Raw genomic sequence first — 13,010 nt, forward strand, 5'->3', positions numbered from 1 at the left:
GTATAGCTACTGCCCTCCGGAGGCCACACAAAGCACTACACCAAAAAGTGCAAGGCCCCTCCCCCTCTGGCTATACCCCCCCCGTGGTATCACGGGTTCTCCAGTTTTAGTGCCAAAGCAAGAAGGAGGAAGCCAATAACTGGTTTAAACAAATTAACTCCGAATAACGTCGGAGAACTGAAAAACCGTTCAACATGAACAACATGTGTACCCGCAAACAACAAAATAAAATCCCGAAGGACAACAGGGCGGGTGCTGGGTCTCCCAATAAGAGCTAGAAGAAAAGGAATTTACGGTAAGTAACAAAATTCCCTTCTTCTTCAGCGCTCTATTGGGAGACCCAGACGATTGGTACGTCCAAAAGCTGTCCCTGGGTGGGTAAAGAGATACCTCATGTTAGAGCTGCAAAACAGCCCTCCCCTACGGGGATGTCACTGCCGCCTGCAGGACTCTTCTACCTAAGCTGGCATCCGCCGAAGCATAGGTATGCACCTGATAATGTTTGGTGAAAGTGTGCAGACTCGACCAGGTAGCTGCCTGGCACACCTGTTGAGCCGTAGCCTGGTGTCGCAAAGCCCAGGACGCACCCACAGCTCTGGTTGAGTGGGCTTTCAGCCCTGAAGGAACCGGAAGCCCAGCAGAACGGTAGGCCTCTAGAATTGGTTCTTTGATCCATCGAGCCAGGGTGGCTTTAGAAGCCTGCGACCCCTTGCGCTGGCCAGCGACAAGGACAAAAAGTGCATCTGAACGGCGGATAGGCGCCGTGCGAGAAATATAGATTCTGAGTGCTCTCACCAGATCTAGCAAACGTAAGTCTTTCTCATACCGGTGAACCGGCTGAGGACAAAAGGAAGGCAAAGATATATCCTGATTAAGATGAAACGAGGATACGACCTTAGGGAGAAACTCCGGAATGGGGCGCAGCACTACCTTGTCCTGGTGGAACACCAGGAAGGGAGCCTTGGATGACAGCGCTGCCAGCTCAGACACTCGCCGAAGCGATGTGATCGCAACAAGAAACGCCACTTTCTGTGACAGGCGAGAAAGGGAAACGTCCTTTAGAGGCTCGAAGGGCGGCTTTTGCAGAGCAACTAGTACTCTGTTCAGATCCCATGGATCTAACGGCCGCTTGTACGGGGGCACAATATGACAGACCCCCTGTAGGAACGTGCGCACCTTAGGAAGACGTGCTAGACGCTTCTGAAAAAACACAGATAGTGCTGAGACTTGCCCTTTAAGGGAGCTGAGCGACAAGCCCTTTTCCAACCCCGATTGCAGGAAGGAAAGAAAGGTGGGCAATGCAAATGGCCAAGGGGATACTCTCTGTGCAGAGCACCAGGATAAGAAAATCTTCCACGTTCTGTGGTAGATCTTAGCAGACGTTGACTTCCTAGCTTGTCTCATTGTGGCTACGACTCCTTGAGATAATCCTGCGGACGCTAGGATCCAGGACTCAATGGCCACACAGTCAGGTTCAGGGCCGCAGAATTCTGATGGAAAAACGGCCCTTGGGACAGTAAGTCTGGTCGGTCTGGCAGTGACCACGGTCGACCGACCGTGAGATGCCACAGATCCGGATACCACGATCTCCTCGGCCAGTCTGGGCGACGAGTATGACGCGGCTGCAATCGGATCTGATCTTGCGTAACACTCTGGGCAAGAGTGCCAGAGGTGGGAAGACGTATGGGAGCCGGAACTGCGACCAATCTTGAACCAATGCGTCTGCCGCCAGAGCTCTTTGATCGCGCGACCTCGCCATGAATGCCGGGACCTTGTTGTTGTGCCGGGACGCCATTAGGTCGACGTCCGGCACTCCCCATCGGTGACAGATTTCCTGAAACACGTCCGGGTGAAGGGACCATTCCCCTGCGTCCATGCCCTGGCGACTGAGGAAGTCTGCTTCCCAATTTTCTACGCCTGGGATGTGAACCGCGGATATGGTGGATGCTGTGTCCTCCACCCACATTAGAATGCGCCGGACTTCTTGGAATGCTTGCCGACTGCGCGTCCCTCCTTGGTGGTTGATGTATGCCACCGCTGTGGAGTTGTCCGACTGGATTCGGATCTGCTTTCCTTCCAGCCACTGTTGGAAGGCCAGTAGGGCAAGATACACTGCCCTGATTTCCAGAACATTGATCTGAAGGGTGGACTCCTGCGGAGTCCACGTCCCCTGGGCCCTGTGGTGGAGAAACACTGCTCCCCACCCTGACAGACTCGCATCTGTCGTGACCACTGCCCAGGATGGGGGCAGGAAGGATCTTCCCTGAGACAATGAGGTGGGAAGGAGCCACCATTGTAGAGAGTCCTTGGCCGTCTGGGAAAGAGAGACTTTCCTGTCCAGGGACGTTGACTTCCCGTCCCATTGGCGGAGAATGTCCCATTGAAGTGGGCGCAGATGAAACTGCGCAAAGGGAACTGCTTCCATGGCTGCCACCATCTTCCCGAGGAAGTGCATGAGGCGCCGTAAGGGGTGCGACTGGCCTTGAAGGAGGGATTGCACCCCTGTCTGTAGGGACCGCTGCTTGTTCAGCGGAAGCTTCACTCTCGCTGCTCGAGTATGGAACTCCATGCCAAGATACGTTAGTGATTGTGTCGGTGACAGATTCGACTTTGGAAAGTTGATGATCCATCCGAACGTCTGTAGAGTCTCCAGCGTAGCATGTAAACTGAGTTGGCATGCCTCTTGAGAGGGTGCCTTGACAAGTAGATCGTCTAGGTAAGGGATCACCGAGTGTCCCTGAGAGTGGAAGACTGCTACCACCGCCGCCATGACCTTGGTGAAGACCCGGGGGGCTGTCGCCAGACCGAATGGCAGAGCTACGAACTGAAGATGGTCGTTTCCTATCACAAAACGTAGAAAACGTTGATGTTCTGTAGCAATTGGCACGTGGAGATAAGCATCTTTGATGTCTATTGAGGCAAGGAAGTCTCCTTGAGACATTGAGGCAACGACAGAGCGGAGGGTTTCCATCCGGAACCGTCTGGCGTGCACATGTTTGTTGAGCAGCTTTAGATCCAGAACAGGACGGAACGAGCCGTCCTTTTTTGGAACCACAAAGAGATTGGAGTAAAACCCCCGCCCTTGTTCCTGAGGCGGTACAGGAACCACTACTCCTTCCGCTCTTAGGGAGTCCACCGCCTGCAGCAGGGCATCTGCTCGGTCTGGATGTGGGGAGGTTCTGAAGAACCGAGCTGGAGGACGAGAACTGAACTCGATTCTGTACCCGCGAGACAAAATGTTTGTCACCCACCGGTCTTTGACCTGTGACATCCAAATGTCGGAAAAGCGGGAGAGCCTGCCCCCGACCGGAGATGCGGAGGGGGGGGGGCTGGAAGTCATGAGGTAGCCGCTTTGGAAGCGGTTCCTCCATTTGCTTTCTTGGGGCGTGCGTGAGCCCGCCAGGAATCTGAGACTCTTTGCGTCCTCTGAGTCCCTTTGGACGAGGAGAATTGTGTCTTGCCCGAACCTCGAAAGGACTGAAACTTCTGCTGCCATTTTTTCTGCTGAGGTTTGCTTGATCTGGGCTGGGGTAAGGAAGAGTCTTTACCCTTGGACTGTTTAATGATGTCAGCCAATGGCTCGCCAAACAGTCTATCTCTAGATAAAGGCAGGCTGGTTAAACATTTTTTGGAACCAGCATCTGCTTTCCAGTCCTTTAACCACAAGGCTCTGCGCAAAACTACCGAATTGGCGGACGCCATTGAGGTGCGGCTGGTAGATTCTAGGACCGCATTGATAGCGTAAGACGCAAACGCAGACATCTGCGAGGTAAGGGACGCCACTTGCGGCACCGCTGGATGTATGATAGCATCCACTTTTGCTAAACCAGCTGAAATAGCTTGGAGTGCCCATACGGCTGCGAATGCTGGAGCAAACGACGCGCCGATAGCTTCATAGACAGATTTTAACCAAAGGTCCATCTGCCTGTCATTGGCATCCTTAAGTGAAGCGCCATCCTCCACTGCAACTATGGATCTAGCTGCAAGTTTGGAAATCGGGGGGTCTACTTTTGGACACTGGGTCCAGCGCTTGACCACATCAGGGGGGAAAGGAAAACGTGTATCCTTAGAACGTTTAGAGAAACGCCTTTCTGGATGAGCGTCGTGTTTCTGGATTGATTCTCTGAAGTCAGAGTGATCCAAGAAAGCACTCAATTTACGCTTGGGATAGAGGAAACGAAACTTCTCCTGCTCTGCAGCTGCCTCCTCTGCAGAAGGAGCTGGGGAGAAATATCCAACAGTCTATTGATGGCTGAGATAAGATCGTTTACCATGGCGTCCCCATCCGGGGTATCCAGATTGAGAGGGGTTCCAGGATAAGACTCCTGATCACTCTCTTCAGACGCATCACAGGGCGACTGATTGCGCTGAGACCCTGAGCAGTGTGACGACGTTGAGGGTCTTTCCCAGCGAGCTCGCTTAGGGTGGCTGGGGCTATCATCTGAGTCATAATACTCAGCCTGGGAAGCCGGGGACCCCCTTGCAGTCTGGATTAATTCCAACTGAGGGGGATTAGAGGACAGAGACCTCGCCGTGTCCATAGACTGAGCCCCAGGCATGGATTGCAAAGTTTCAAGGATTTTTGCCATAGTCACAGACATTCTATCAGCAAAAACTGCAAAGTCTGTCCCTGACACCGGGGCAGGACTTACAAGCGTCTCAGCCTGGGTCACTACCTCTCCGGACTCCGGCTGGCAAAGCAGCACCGGATCTGAGCATTGCACACAATGGGGGTCTTTGGAGCCTGCTGGTAGAGCAGCCCCACATGCAGCACACGCAGTGTACACAGCCCTAGCCTTGGCAGCCTTGCGTTTTGTGGATGACATGTTGCTGCCTCCTCAGAGCGATCTGGGGTATCCAGCCAGGAAGCGACCTCACAGTGCAAGAAATAAATAAATATATATATCTGGTGACACAGTACACCAATACACACTGAGGCACTAGAGGGGCCAGCTGAAATGCCGCTTACCGCCCGCTTAAGAGCGGGTGTGTGGTCTCCAAAAGCCCCCTAGTCCAGGTCTCCCAGAGCCTTGCGTCCTTCCTCTAGCCAGACTGCATGTAATGGCTGCCGGCGTCCTGGGAGAGGAGGGGGGGCGGGCCCTGGGCGTTCCTGACTAAGAGCGGGAAGCCTGCTTCCCTCTGTGCCTAGTGAGAGGGCTGGAGCATGTAAATCAGGCTCCAGCCCTCGTCGCTGCTGTGAAACAGCGTCTCTCCCCTACCCTGATTGACAGGGTGGGGGCGGGAACGAAGCGGAGCTAGGCCGCAAAAAACCGGGGACTAAATTTATAAACGCCGCCGCCGTAAAAGCGCGGTCGGCGTGTCCCCGGCGCACTACAAGTCACAGTAGCGCCGCCGGTCCAGTGGGGGTCGGCGCTGCGTTCCCACAACACAAAAGTCCCCCAGTAAACTGCAGGAACACCAACTCAATCGTTACGGTCCCCGGCGCACTACAACACCCAGCCAGCCCGGAGTGTGTCTGTGCCTGCCGGGGACACAGAGTACCTGTATGATGCAGGGCCTTGTCCCTGATTGTACTCCTGCTCCGTATCCATCAGGTGCTATGGGTCTGTGGATGGAGCCCGGCGTCAGAGCTTAGAGGCCGGCAGGATCCCACTTCCACAGAGCCCTACAAGGGGATGTGGAAGGAAAACAGCATGTGGGGCTCCAGCCCCTGTACCAGCAATAGGTACCTCAACCTTACAACACCATCCACGGGTGAGAAGGGAGCATGCTGGGGGCCCTATATGGGCCCTCTTTTCTTCCATCCGAAATAGTCAGCAGCTACTGCTGACTAAAATCTGTGGAGCTATGCGTGGATGTCTGACCTCCTTCGCACAAAGCTTGAAAACTGGAGAACCCGTGATACCACGGGGGGGTATAGCCAGAGGGGGAGGGGCCTTGCACTTTTTGGTGTAGTGCTTTGTGTGGCCTCCGGAGGGCAGTAGCTATACCCAATCGTCTGGGTCTCCCAATAGAGCACTGAAGAAAAGTCACACAAAACAATTGCCAAAATAACTGGTGTATATAAAATCACTCGGGAGGGGGGGCTGGAGTGGAGTTAAGACAAATTTTTCCAACCATTTAATAGTTTAATTTCCCTGACTTTGTGTAAGACGTCTGCAGAAGCCGCAATGACAGTAACAATCTGAAAAGAAACCTTAAGGCCCTGTGCGCACTAGACATTGACTCTTCCTTAGGGAAAATCCGGCCCCCTTGAAAGAATCCCGCACCTGCGCTAAAAAAACGCACCAAAACCGCAACGAAATCTGCATGCTGTTTTTCCGCAGGTTGGTCCCTGCGGAGTTTTACCATTATCTATGGCAAAAACTGCAGGTGCCTGCGGAAAAGAAGTGACATGCACATTAATTCCACAGGTATAAAAAAACCGCAGCATTTTTTTAAACCCATAGGTTTTGCTGGGGAATGACTGTAGCAATGTTAAAAACATTTTCTGCAGCAAATCTGTGGTAAAAGCCTCAGCGTGTGCACAGGGCCTTAAAAGCAAATAGTTTGATGAATTTGTCGCAAACCTCTGTCACTAAGGGAAGAGTGGGACGGGGATCGCAGGCTTGGACTGGCCGGCGGCTCTCCCCACCCGAGCACAACGGCCTCATGCTCCTCTATGCAGCAGTCACTCTTTGGTGGGGAGAGCCGCCGGCCAGTCCAAGCATTGCGATCCCCGTCCGAGTTATACGATCGTCCGACTCTTCACAGATTAAGGCTTTGTGCCCACGGGACTCTGTACCAGTGGATTTTGCTGCTGAAAACCTGCGGATTTATCTGGATTTTCTAGATAAATCCGGAGGTTTTAGCAAGTACAGACACTCCCCATGTTATCCTATGGGACATAGGGAGTGCTGTGTCCATGCTGCGGTATGTGCGGCTGCGGAATATGCTGTGGATCTCCCTGCTGCACGTAACTGCATGTCATGCGTCTCCACTATGGAGATAGAGGTCGGGACGTCCGTGGGTAAGTCGCACGAATGTCCGCAGGTTTCCCGAAGATATTTCGTTGGAATCCCGTAGGTATGGATAGCTGCGGATTCCGGGGATCAGCTGCGGGAAACCTGCGGATATATCCGCGAGTACAGTGTCCCGGGGCCACATAGTCTAAGACGTTTTCATGTAGAAACCCCTGTGAAATGCTGTGATGTATCAGGGCCCCAGTGTCAGCGCTCCGTACTTATCACCGGCTGTTACTCTTTGCAGTGTACATGATAAAGCTGGGCACCCTGGAGAATGCGGGCACGGCAGAGGTGGAGTGGCGCTGGCATCCATACACCAACACCGCTAAGAAGAGGAAATATCTCACCAATGAATAGTATTTGTGTGTTACCTGTAAATAAAGATCTTTATATAAGGACGGGACGTGGAGAATCTCTTCAATGTAACTTATTTTAATGTGTAAACTGTAACCTACAGAGAACAAGTAACAGAATAACCACTAATAACTGCTAATAACCACTAATAACTGCTAATAACCACTAATACCTGCTAATAACCACTAATAACTGCTAATAACCACTAATACCTGCTAATAACCACTAATACCTCTCCTATCCCATCGGCTGCTCCTTCCTCAGTACTCCTCCCCCTCTTCAGCCTCCTCGTCTACAGAGTCTATTCCCACTTCTTCGTAGTCCTTTTCCAGCGCAGCCAGATCTTCTCGGGCCTCGGAGAACTCTCCTTCCTCCATTCCCTCTCCCACGTACCAGTGCACGAAGGCTCGCTTGGCGTACATCAGATCGAACTTGTGGTCCAGCCGGGCCCAGGCCTCTGCGATGGCCGTAGTGTTGCTCAGCATGCACACAGCGCGCTGCACTTTGGCCAGGTCTCCCCCGGGCACCACTGTTGGGGGCTGGTAGTTGATTCCGACCTGAGGGGAGAGGTAATAAGCGGTAAGCTCTGACAGCCGGCTTCTATGCAGCGTAAGGAGACTCCCAACTCCCATTTGGCTGATTCTTAATTCATTTAGGCTAAGTTCACACTTCCGTTGTTTTGCTTCAGTCACAATCCATTGCCTTGATGAATTACGGTATCCTGCAAAATATTTTGCAGGAATCCAGTTTTTCCCCATAGACTTCTATTAGCGACAGATTGTGACTGATGATGCTGCGTTGCATCCGCTGCGTCACGGTCAGTTGTTTTTTGACTGACCGCCGGGCGGGAGCAACGCAGCATGTAACGGTTTTTAAGCAGCGCGATCCGTAGGATTTCGTGCGCATGCGCTCTCTGGCTCCCTGCACCCGTAACCAGGATACACATCGGATTACTAACCAATGTGCTTTGGTTAGTTACCCGATATTTACACTGGTTACGTGTGCAGGGAGCCAGCGCTGAGCGGTGTATGCTGGTAACCAAGATAAATATCGGGTAACCAAGCAAAAGAAGGGAATTTTGTTTACTTACCGTAAATTCCTTTTCTTCTAGCTCCAATTGGGAGACCCAGACAATTGGGTGTATAGCTCATGCCTCCGGAGGCCACACAAAGTATTACACTAAAAGTGTAAAGCCCCTCCCCTTCTGCCTATACACCCCCCGTGCTCCCACGGGCTCCTCAGTTTTGGTGCAAAAGCAAGAAGGAGGAAAAAATTATAAATTGGTTTAAAGTAAATTCAATCCGAAGGAATATCGGAGAACTGAAACCATTCAACATGAACAACATGTGTACACAAAGAACAACAGCCCGAAGGGAACAGGGGCGGGTGCTGGGTCTCCCAATTGGAGCTAGAAGAAAAGGAATTTACGGTAAGTAAACAAAATTCCCTTCTTCTTTGTCGCTCCATTGGGAGACCCAGACAATTGGGACGTCCAAAAGCAGTCCCTGGGTGGGTAAATAATACCTCATAATAGAGCCGTAAACGGCTCCGTCCTACAGGTGGGCAACCGCCGCCTGAAGGACTCGCCTACCTAGGCTGGCATCTGCCGAAGCATAGGTATGCACCTGATAGTGTTTCGTGAAAGTGCAGGCTCGACCAAGTAGCTGCCTGACACACCTGCTGAGCCGTAGCCTGGTGCCGCAAGGCCCAGGACGCTCCCACGGCCCTGGTAGAATGGGCCTTCAGCCCTGAGGGAACCGGAAGCCCCGAGGAACGATAAGCTTCGAGAATTGGTTCCTTGATCCACCGAGCCAGGGTTGATTTGGAAGCTTGTGTCCCTTTACGCTGGCCAGCGACAAGGACAAAGAGTGCATCCGAGCGGCGCAGGGGCGCCGTACGAGAAATGTAGAATCTGAGTGCTCTCACCAGATCTAACAAGTGCAAATCCTTTTCACATTGGTGAACTGGATGAGGACAAAAAGAGGGTAAGGAGATATCCTGATTGAGATGAAAGGGGGATACCACCTTAGGGAGAAATTCCGGAACCGGACGCAGAACCACCTTGTCCTGGTGAAACACCAGGAAGAAGGGAATTTTGTTACTTACCGTAAATTCCTTTTCTTCTAGCTCTTATTGGGAGACCCAGACGATTGGGGTATAGCTACTGCCCTCCGGAGGCCACACAAAGCACTACACTAAAAAGTGCAAGGCCCCTCCCCTTCTGGCTATACCCCCCGTGGTATCACGGGTACTCCAGTTTTAGTGCCAAAGCAAGAAGGAGGAAGCCAATAACTGGTTTAAACAAATTAACTCCGAGAAACATCGGAGAACTGAAAAACCGTTCAACATGAACAACATGTGTACCCGCAAACAACAAAGAAATCCCGAAGGACAACAGGGCGGGTGCTGGGTCTCCCAATAAGAGCTAGAAGAAAAGGAATTTACGGTAAGTAACAAAATTCCCTTCTTCTTCAGCGCTCTATTGGGAGACCCAGACGATTGGGACGTCCAAAAGCTGTCCCTGGGTGGGTAAAGAAATACCTCATGTTAGAGCTGCAAAAACAGCCCTCCCCTACGGGGATGTCACTGCCGCCTGCAGGACTCTTCTACCTAAGCTGGCATCCGCCGAAGCATAGGTATGCACCTGATAATGCTTGGTGAAAGTGTGCAGACTGGACCAGGTTGCTGCCTGGCACACCTGTTGAGCCGAAGCCTGGTGTCGTAATGCCCAGGACGCACCCACAGCTCTGGTTGAGTGGGCTTTTAGCCCTGAAGGAACCGGAAGCCCCGCAGAGCGGTAGGCCTCTAGAATTGGTTCTTTGATCCATCGAGCCAGGGTGGCTTTAGAAGCCTGCAACCCCTTGCGCGGACCAGCGACAAGGACAAAAAGTGCATCGGAACGGCGTATGGGCGCCGTTCGGGAAATGTAGATTCTGAGTGCTCTCACCAGATCTAGCAAACGTAAGTCCTTTTCATACCGGTGAACCGGATGAGGGTAAAAGGAAGGCAAGGATATATCCTGATTAAGATGAAACGAGGATACGACCTTAGGGAGAAACTCCGGAATGGGGCGCAGCACTACCTTGTCCTGGTGGAACACCAGGAAAGGAGCCTTGGATGACAAAGCTGCCAGCTCAGACACTCGCCGAAGCGATGTGATCGCGACAAGAAACGCCACTTTCTGTGACAGGCGAGAAAAGGAAGCGTCCTTTAGAGGCTCGAAGGGCGGCTTTTGCAGAGCAACAAGTACTCTGTTCAGATCCCATGGATCTAACGGCCGCTTGTACGGGGGCACAATATGACAGACCCCCTGTAGGAACGTGCGCACCTTAGGAAGACGCGCTAGACGCTTCTGAAAAAACACAGACAGTGCCGAGACTTGCCCTTTAAGGGAACTGAGCGACAAGCCCTTTTCCAACCCCGATTGCAGGAAGGAAAGAAAGGTGGGCAATGCAAATGGCCAAGGGGATACTCTCTGTGCAGAGCACCAAGATAAGAAAATCTTCCACGTCCTGTGGTAGATCTTAGCAGACGTTGACTTCCTAGCTTGTCTCATTGTGGCTACGACTCCTTGAGATAATCCTGCAGACGCTAGAATCCAGGACTCAATGGCCACACAGTCAGGTTCAGGGCCGCAGAATTCTGATGGAAAAACGGCCCTTGGGACAGTAAGTCTGGTCGGTCTGGCAGTGACCACGGTCGACCGACCGTGAGATGCCACAGATCCGGATACCACGATCTCCTCGGCCAGTCTGGGGCGACGAGTATGACGCGGCTGCAATCGGATCTGATCTTGCGTAACACTCTGGGCAAGAGTGCCAGAGGTGGAAACACATAAGGGAGCCGGAACTGCGACCAATCTTGCACTAGGGCGTCTGCCGCCAGAGCTCTTTGATCGCGCGACCTCGCCATGAATGCCGGGACCTTGTTGTTGTGCCGGGACGCCATTAGGTCGACGTCCGGCACTCCCCATCGGCGACAGATTTCCTGAAACACTTCCGGGTGAAGGGACCATTCCCCTGCGTCCATGCCCTGGCGACTGAGGAAGTCTGCTTCCCAGTTTTCTACGCCGGGGATGTGAACTGCGGATATGGTGGAGGCCGTGGCTTCCACCCACATCAGAATCCGCCGGACTTCCTGGAAGGCTTGCCGACTGCGTGTCCCCCCTTGGTGGTTGATGTATGCCACCGCTGTGGAGTTGTCCGACTGAATTCGGATCTGCCTTCCTTCCAGCCACTGCTGGAAGGCTAGTAGGGCAAGATACACTGCTCTGATTTCCAGAACATTGATCTGAAGGGTGGACTCCTGCGGAGTCCACGTCCCCTGAGCCCTGTGGTGGAGAAACACTGCTCCCCACCCTGACAGACTCGCATCTGTCGTGACCACTGCCCAGGATGGGGGCAGGAAGGATCTTCCCTGAGACAATGAGGTGGGAAGGAGCCACCATTGTAGAGAGTCCTTGGCCGTCTGGGAAAGAGAGACTTTCCTGTCCAGGGACGTTGACTTCCCGTCCCATTGGCGGAGAATGTCCCATTGAAGTGGGCGCAGATGAAACTGCGCAAAGGGAACTGCTTCCATGGCTGCCACCATCTTCCCGAGGAAGTGCATGAGGCGCCGTAAGGGGTGCGACTGGCCCTGAAGGAGGGATTGCACCCCTGTCTGTAGTGACCGCTGCTTGTTCAGCGGAAGCTTCACTCTCGCTGCTCGAGTATGGAACTCCATGCCAAGATACGTTAGTGACTGTGTCGGAGACAGATTCGACTTTGGAAAGTTGATGATCCATCCGAACGTCTGTAGAGTCTCCAGTGTAGCATGTAGACTGAGTTGGCATGCCTCTTGAGAGGGTGCCTTGACAAGTAGATCGTCTAGGTAAGGGATCACCGAGTGTCCCTGAGAGTGCAAGACTGCTACCACTGCCGCCATGACCTTGGTGAAAACCCGTGGGGCTGTCGCCAGACCGAATGGCAGAGCTACGAACTGAAGATGTTCGTTTCCTATCACAAAACGTAGAAAACGTTGATGTTCCGTAGCAATTGGCACGTGGAGATAAGCATCTTTGATGTCTATTGAGGCAAGGAAGTCTCCTTGAGACATTGAGGCAACGACAGAGCGGAGGGTTTCCATCCGGAACCGCCTGGCGTGCACATGTTTGTTGAGCAGCTTTAGATCCAGAACAGGACGGAACGAGCCGTCCTTTTTTGGAACCACAAAGAGATTGGAGTAAAACCCTCGCCCTTGTTCCTGAGGCGGTACAGGGACCACTACTCCTTCCGCTCTTAGGGAGTCCACCGCCTGCAGCAGGGCATCTGCTCGGTCTGGATGTGGGGAGGTTCTGAAGAACCGAGCTGGAGGACGAGAACTGAACTCGATTCTGTACCCGCGAGACAAAATGTCTGTCACCCACCGGTCTTTGACCTGTGACATCCAAATGACGGAAAAGCGGGAGAGCCTGCCCCCGACCGGAGATGCGGAGGGGGGGAGCTGGAAGTCATGAGGTAGCCGCTTTGGAAGCGGTTCCTCCATTTGCTTTCTTGGGGCGCGCGTGAGCCCGCCAGGAATCTGAGCTTCTTTGCGTCCTCTGAGTCCCTTTGGACGAGGAGAATTGTGTCTTGCCCGAACCTCGAAAGGACTGAAACCTCTGCTGCCACTTTTTCTGCTGAGGTTTGCTTGTTCTGGGCTGGGGTAAAGAAG

General features: G+C 52.9%; 2 protein-coding genes across 3 annotated transcripts in view; one reads left to right on the top strand and one right to left on the bottom strand.

Annotated features, from left to right (window-relative positions):
• LOC142280929 (U3 small nucleolar ribonucleoprotein IMP4-like) overlaps positions 1–7,363 on the top strand; it is a 33,883-nt gene extending 26,520 nt beyond the window's left edge. For both annotated transcript variants that reach the window (XM_075332794.1, XM_075332795.1), the window contains one exon: positions 7,210–7,363. In XM_075332794.1, the coding sequence (XP_075188909.1) occupies positions 7,210–7,322 (113 nt within the window). In that variant the 3' untranslated portion in view covers positions 7,323–7,363. The remainder of the gene's footprint in view (positions 1–7,209) is intronic.
• An 18-nt stretch (positions 7,364–7,381) lies between these two features.
• Positions 7,382–13,010, bottom strand: part of LOC142280928 (tubulin alpha chain, testis-specific-like) — a 38,237-nt gene continuing 32,608 nt past the window's right edge. The window contains exon 4 of the mRNA XM_075332793.1: positions 7,382–7,876. Coding sequence (XP_075188908.1) covers positions 7,580–7,876 — 297 coding nt within the window. The 3' untranslated portion in view covers positions 7,382–7,579. The remainder of the gene's footprint in view (positions 7,877–13,010) is intronic.

The sequence above is a fragment of the Anomaloglossus baeobatrachus genome, unplaced genomic scaffold (genome assembly GCF_048569485.1).
Source record: "Anomaloglossus baeobatrachus isolate aAnoBae1 unplaced genomic scaffold, aAnoBae1.hap1 Scaffold_464, whole genome shotgun sequence".
NCBI classification, from domain to species: domain Eukaryota; kingdom Metazoa; phylum Chordata; class Amphibia; order Anura; family Aromobatidae; genus Anomaloglossus; species Anomaloglossus baeobatrachus.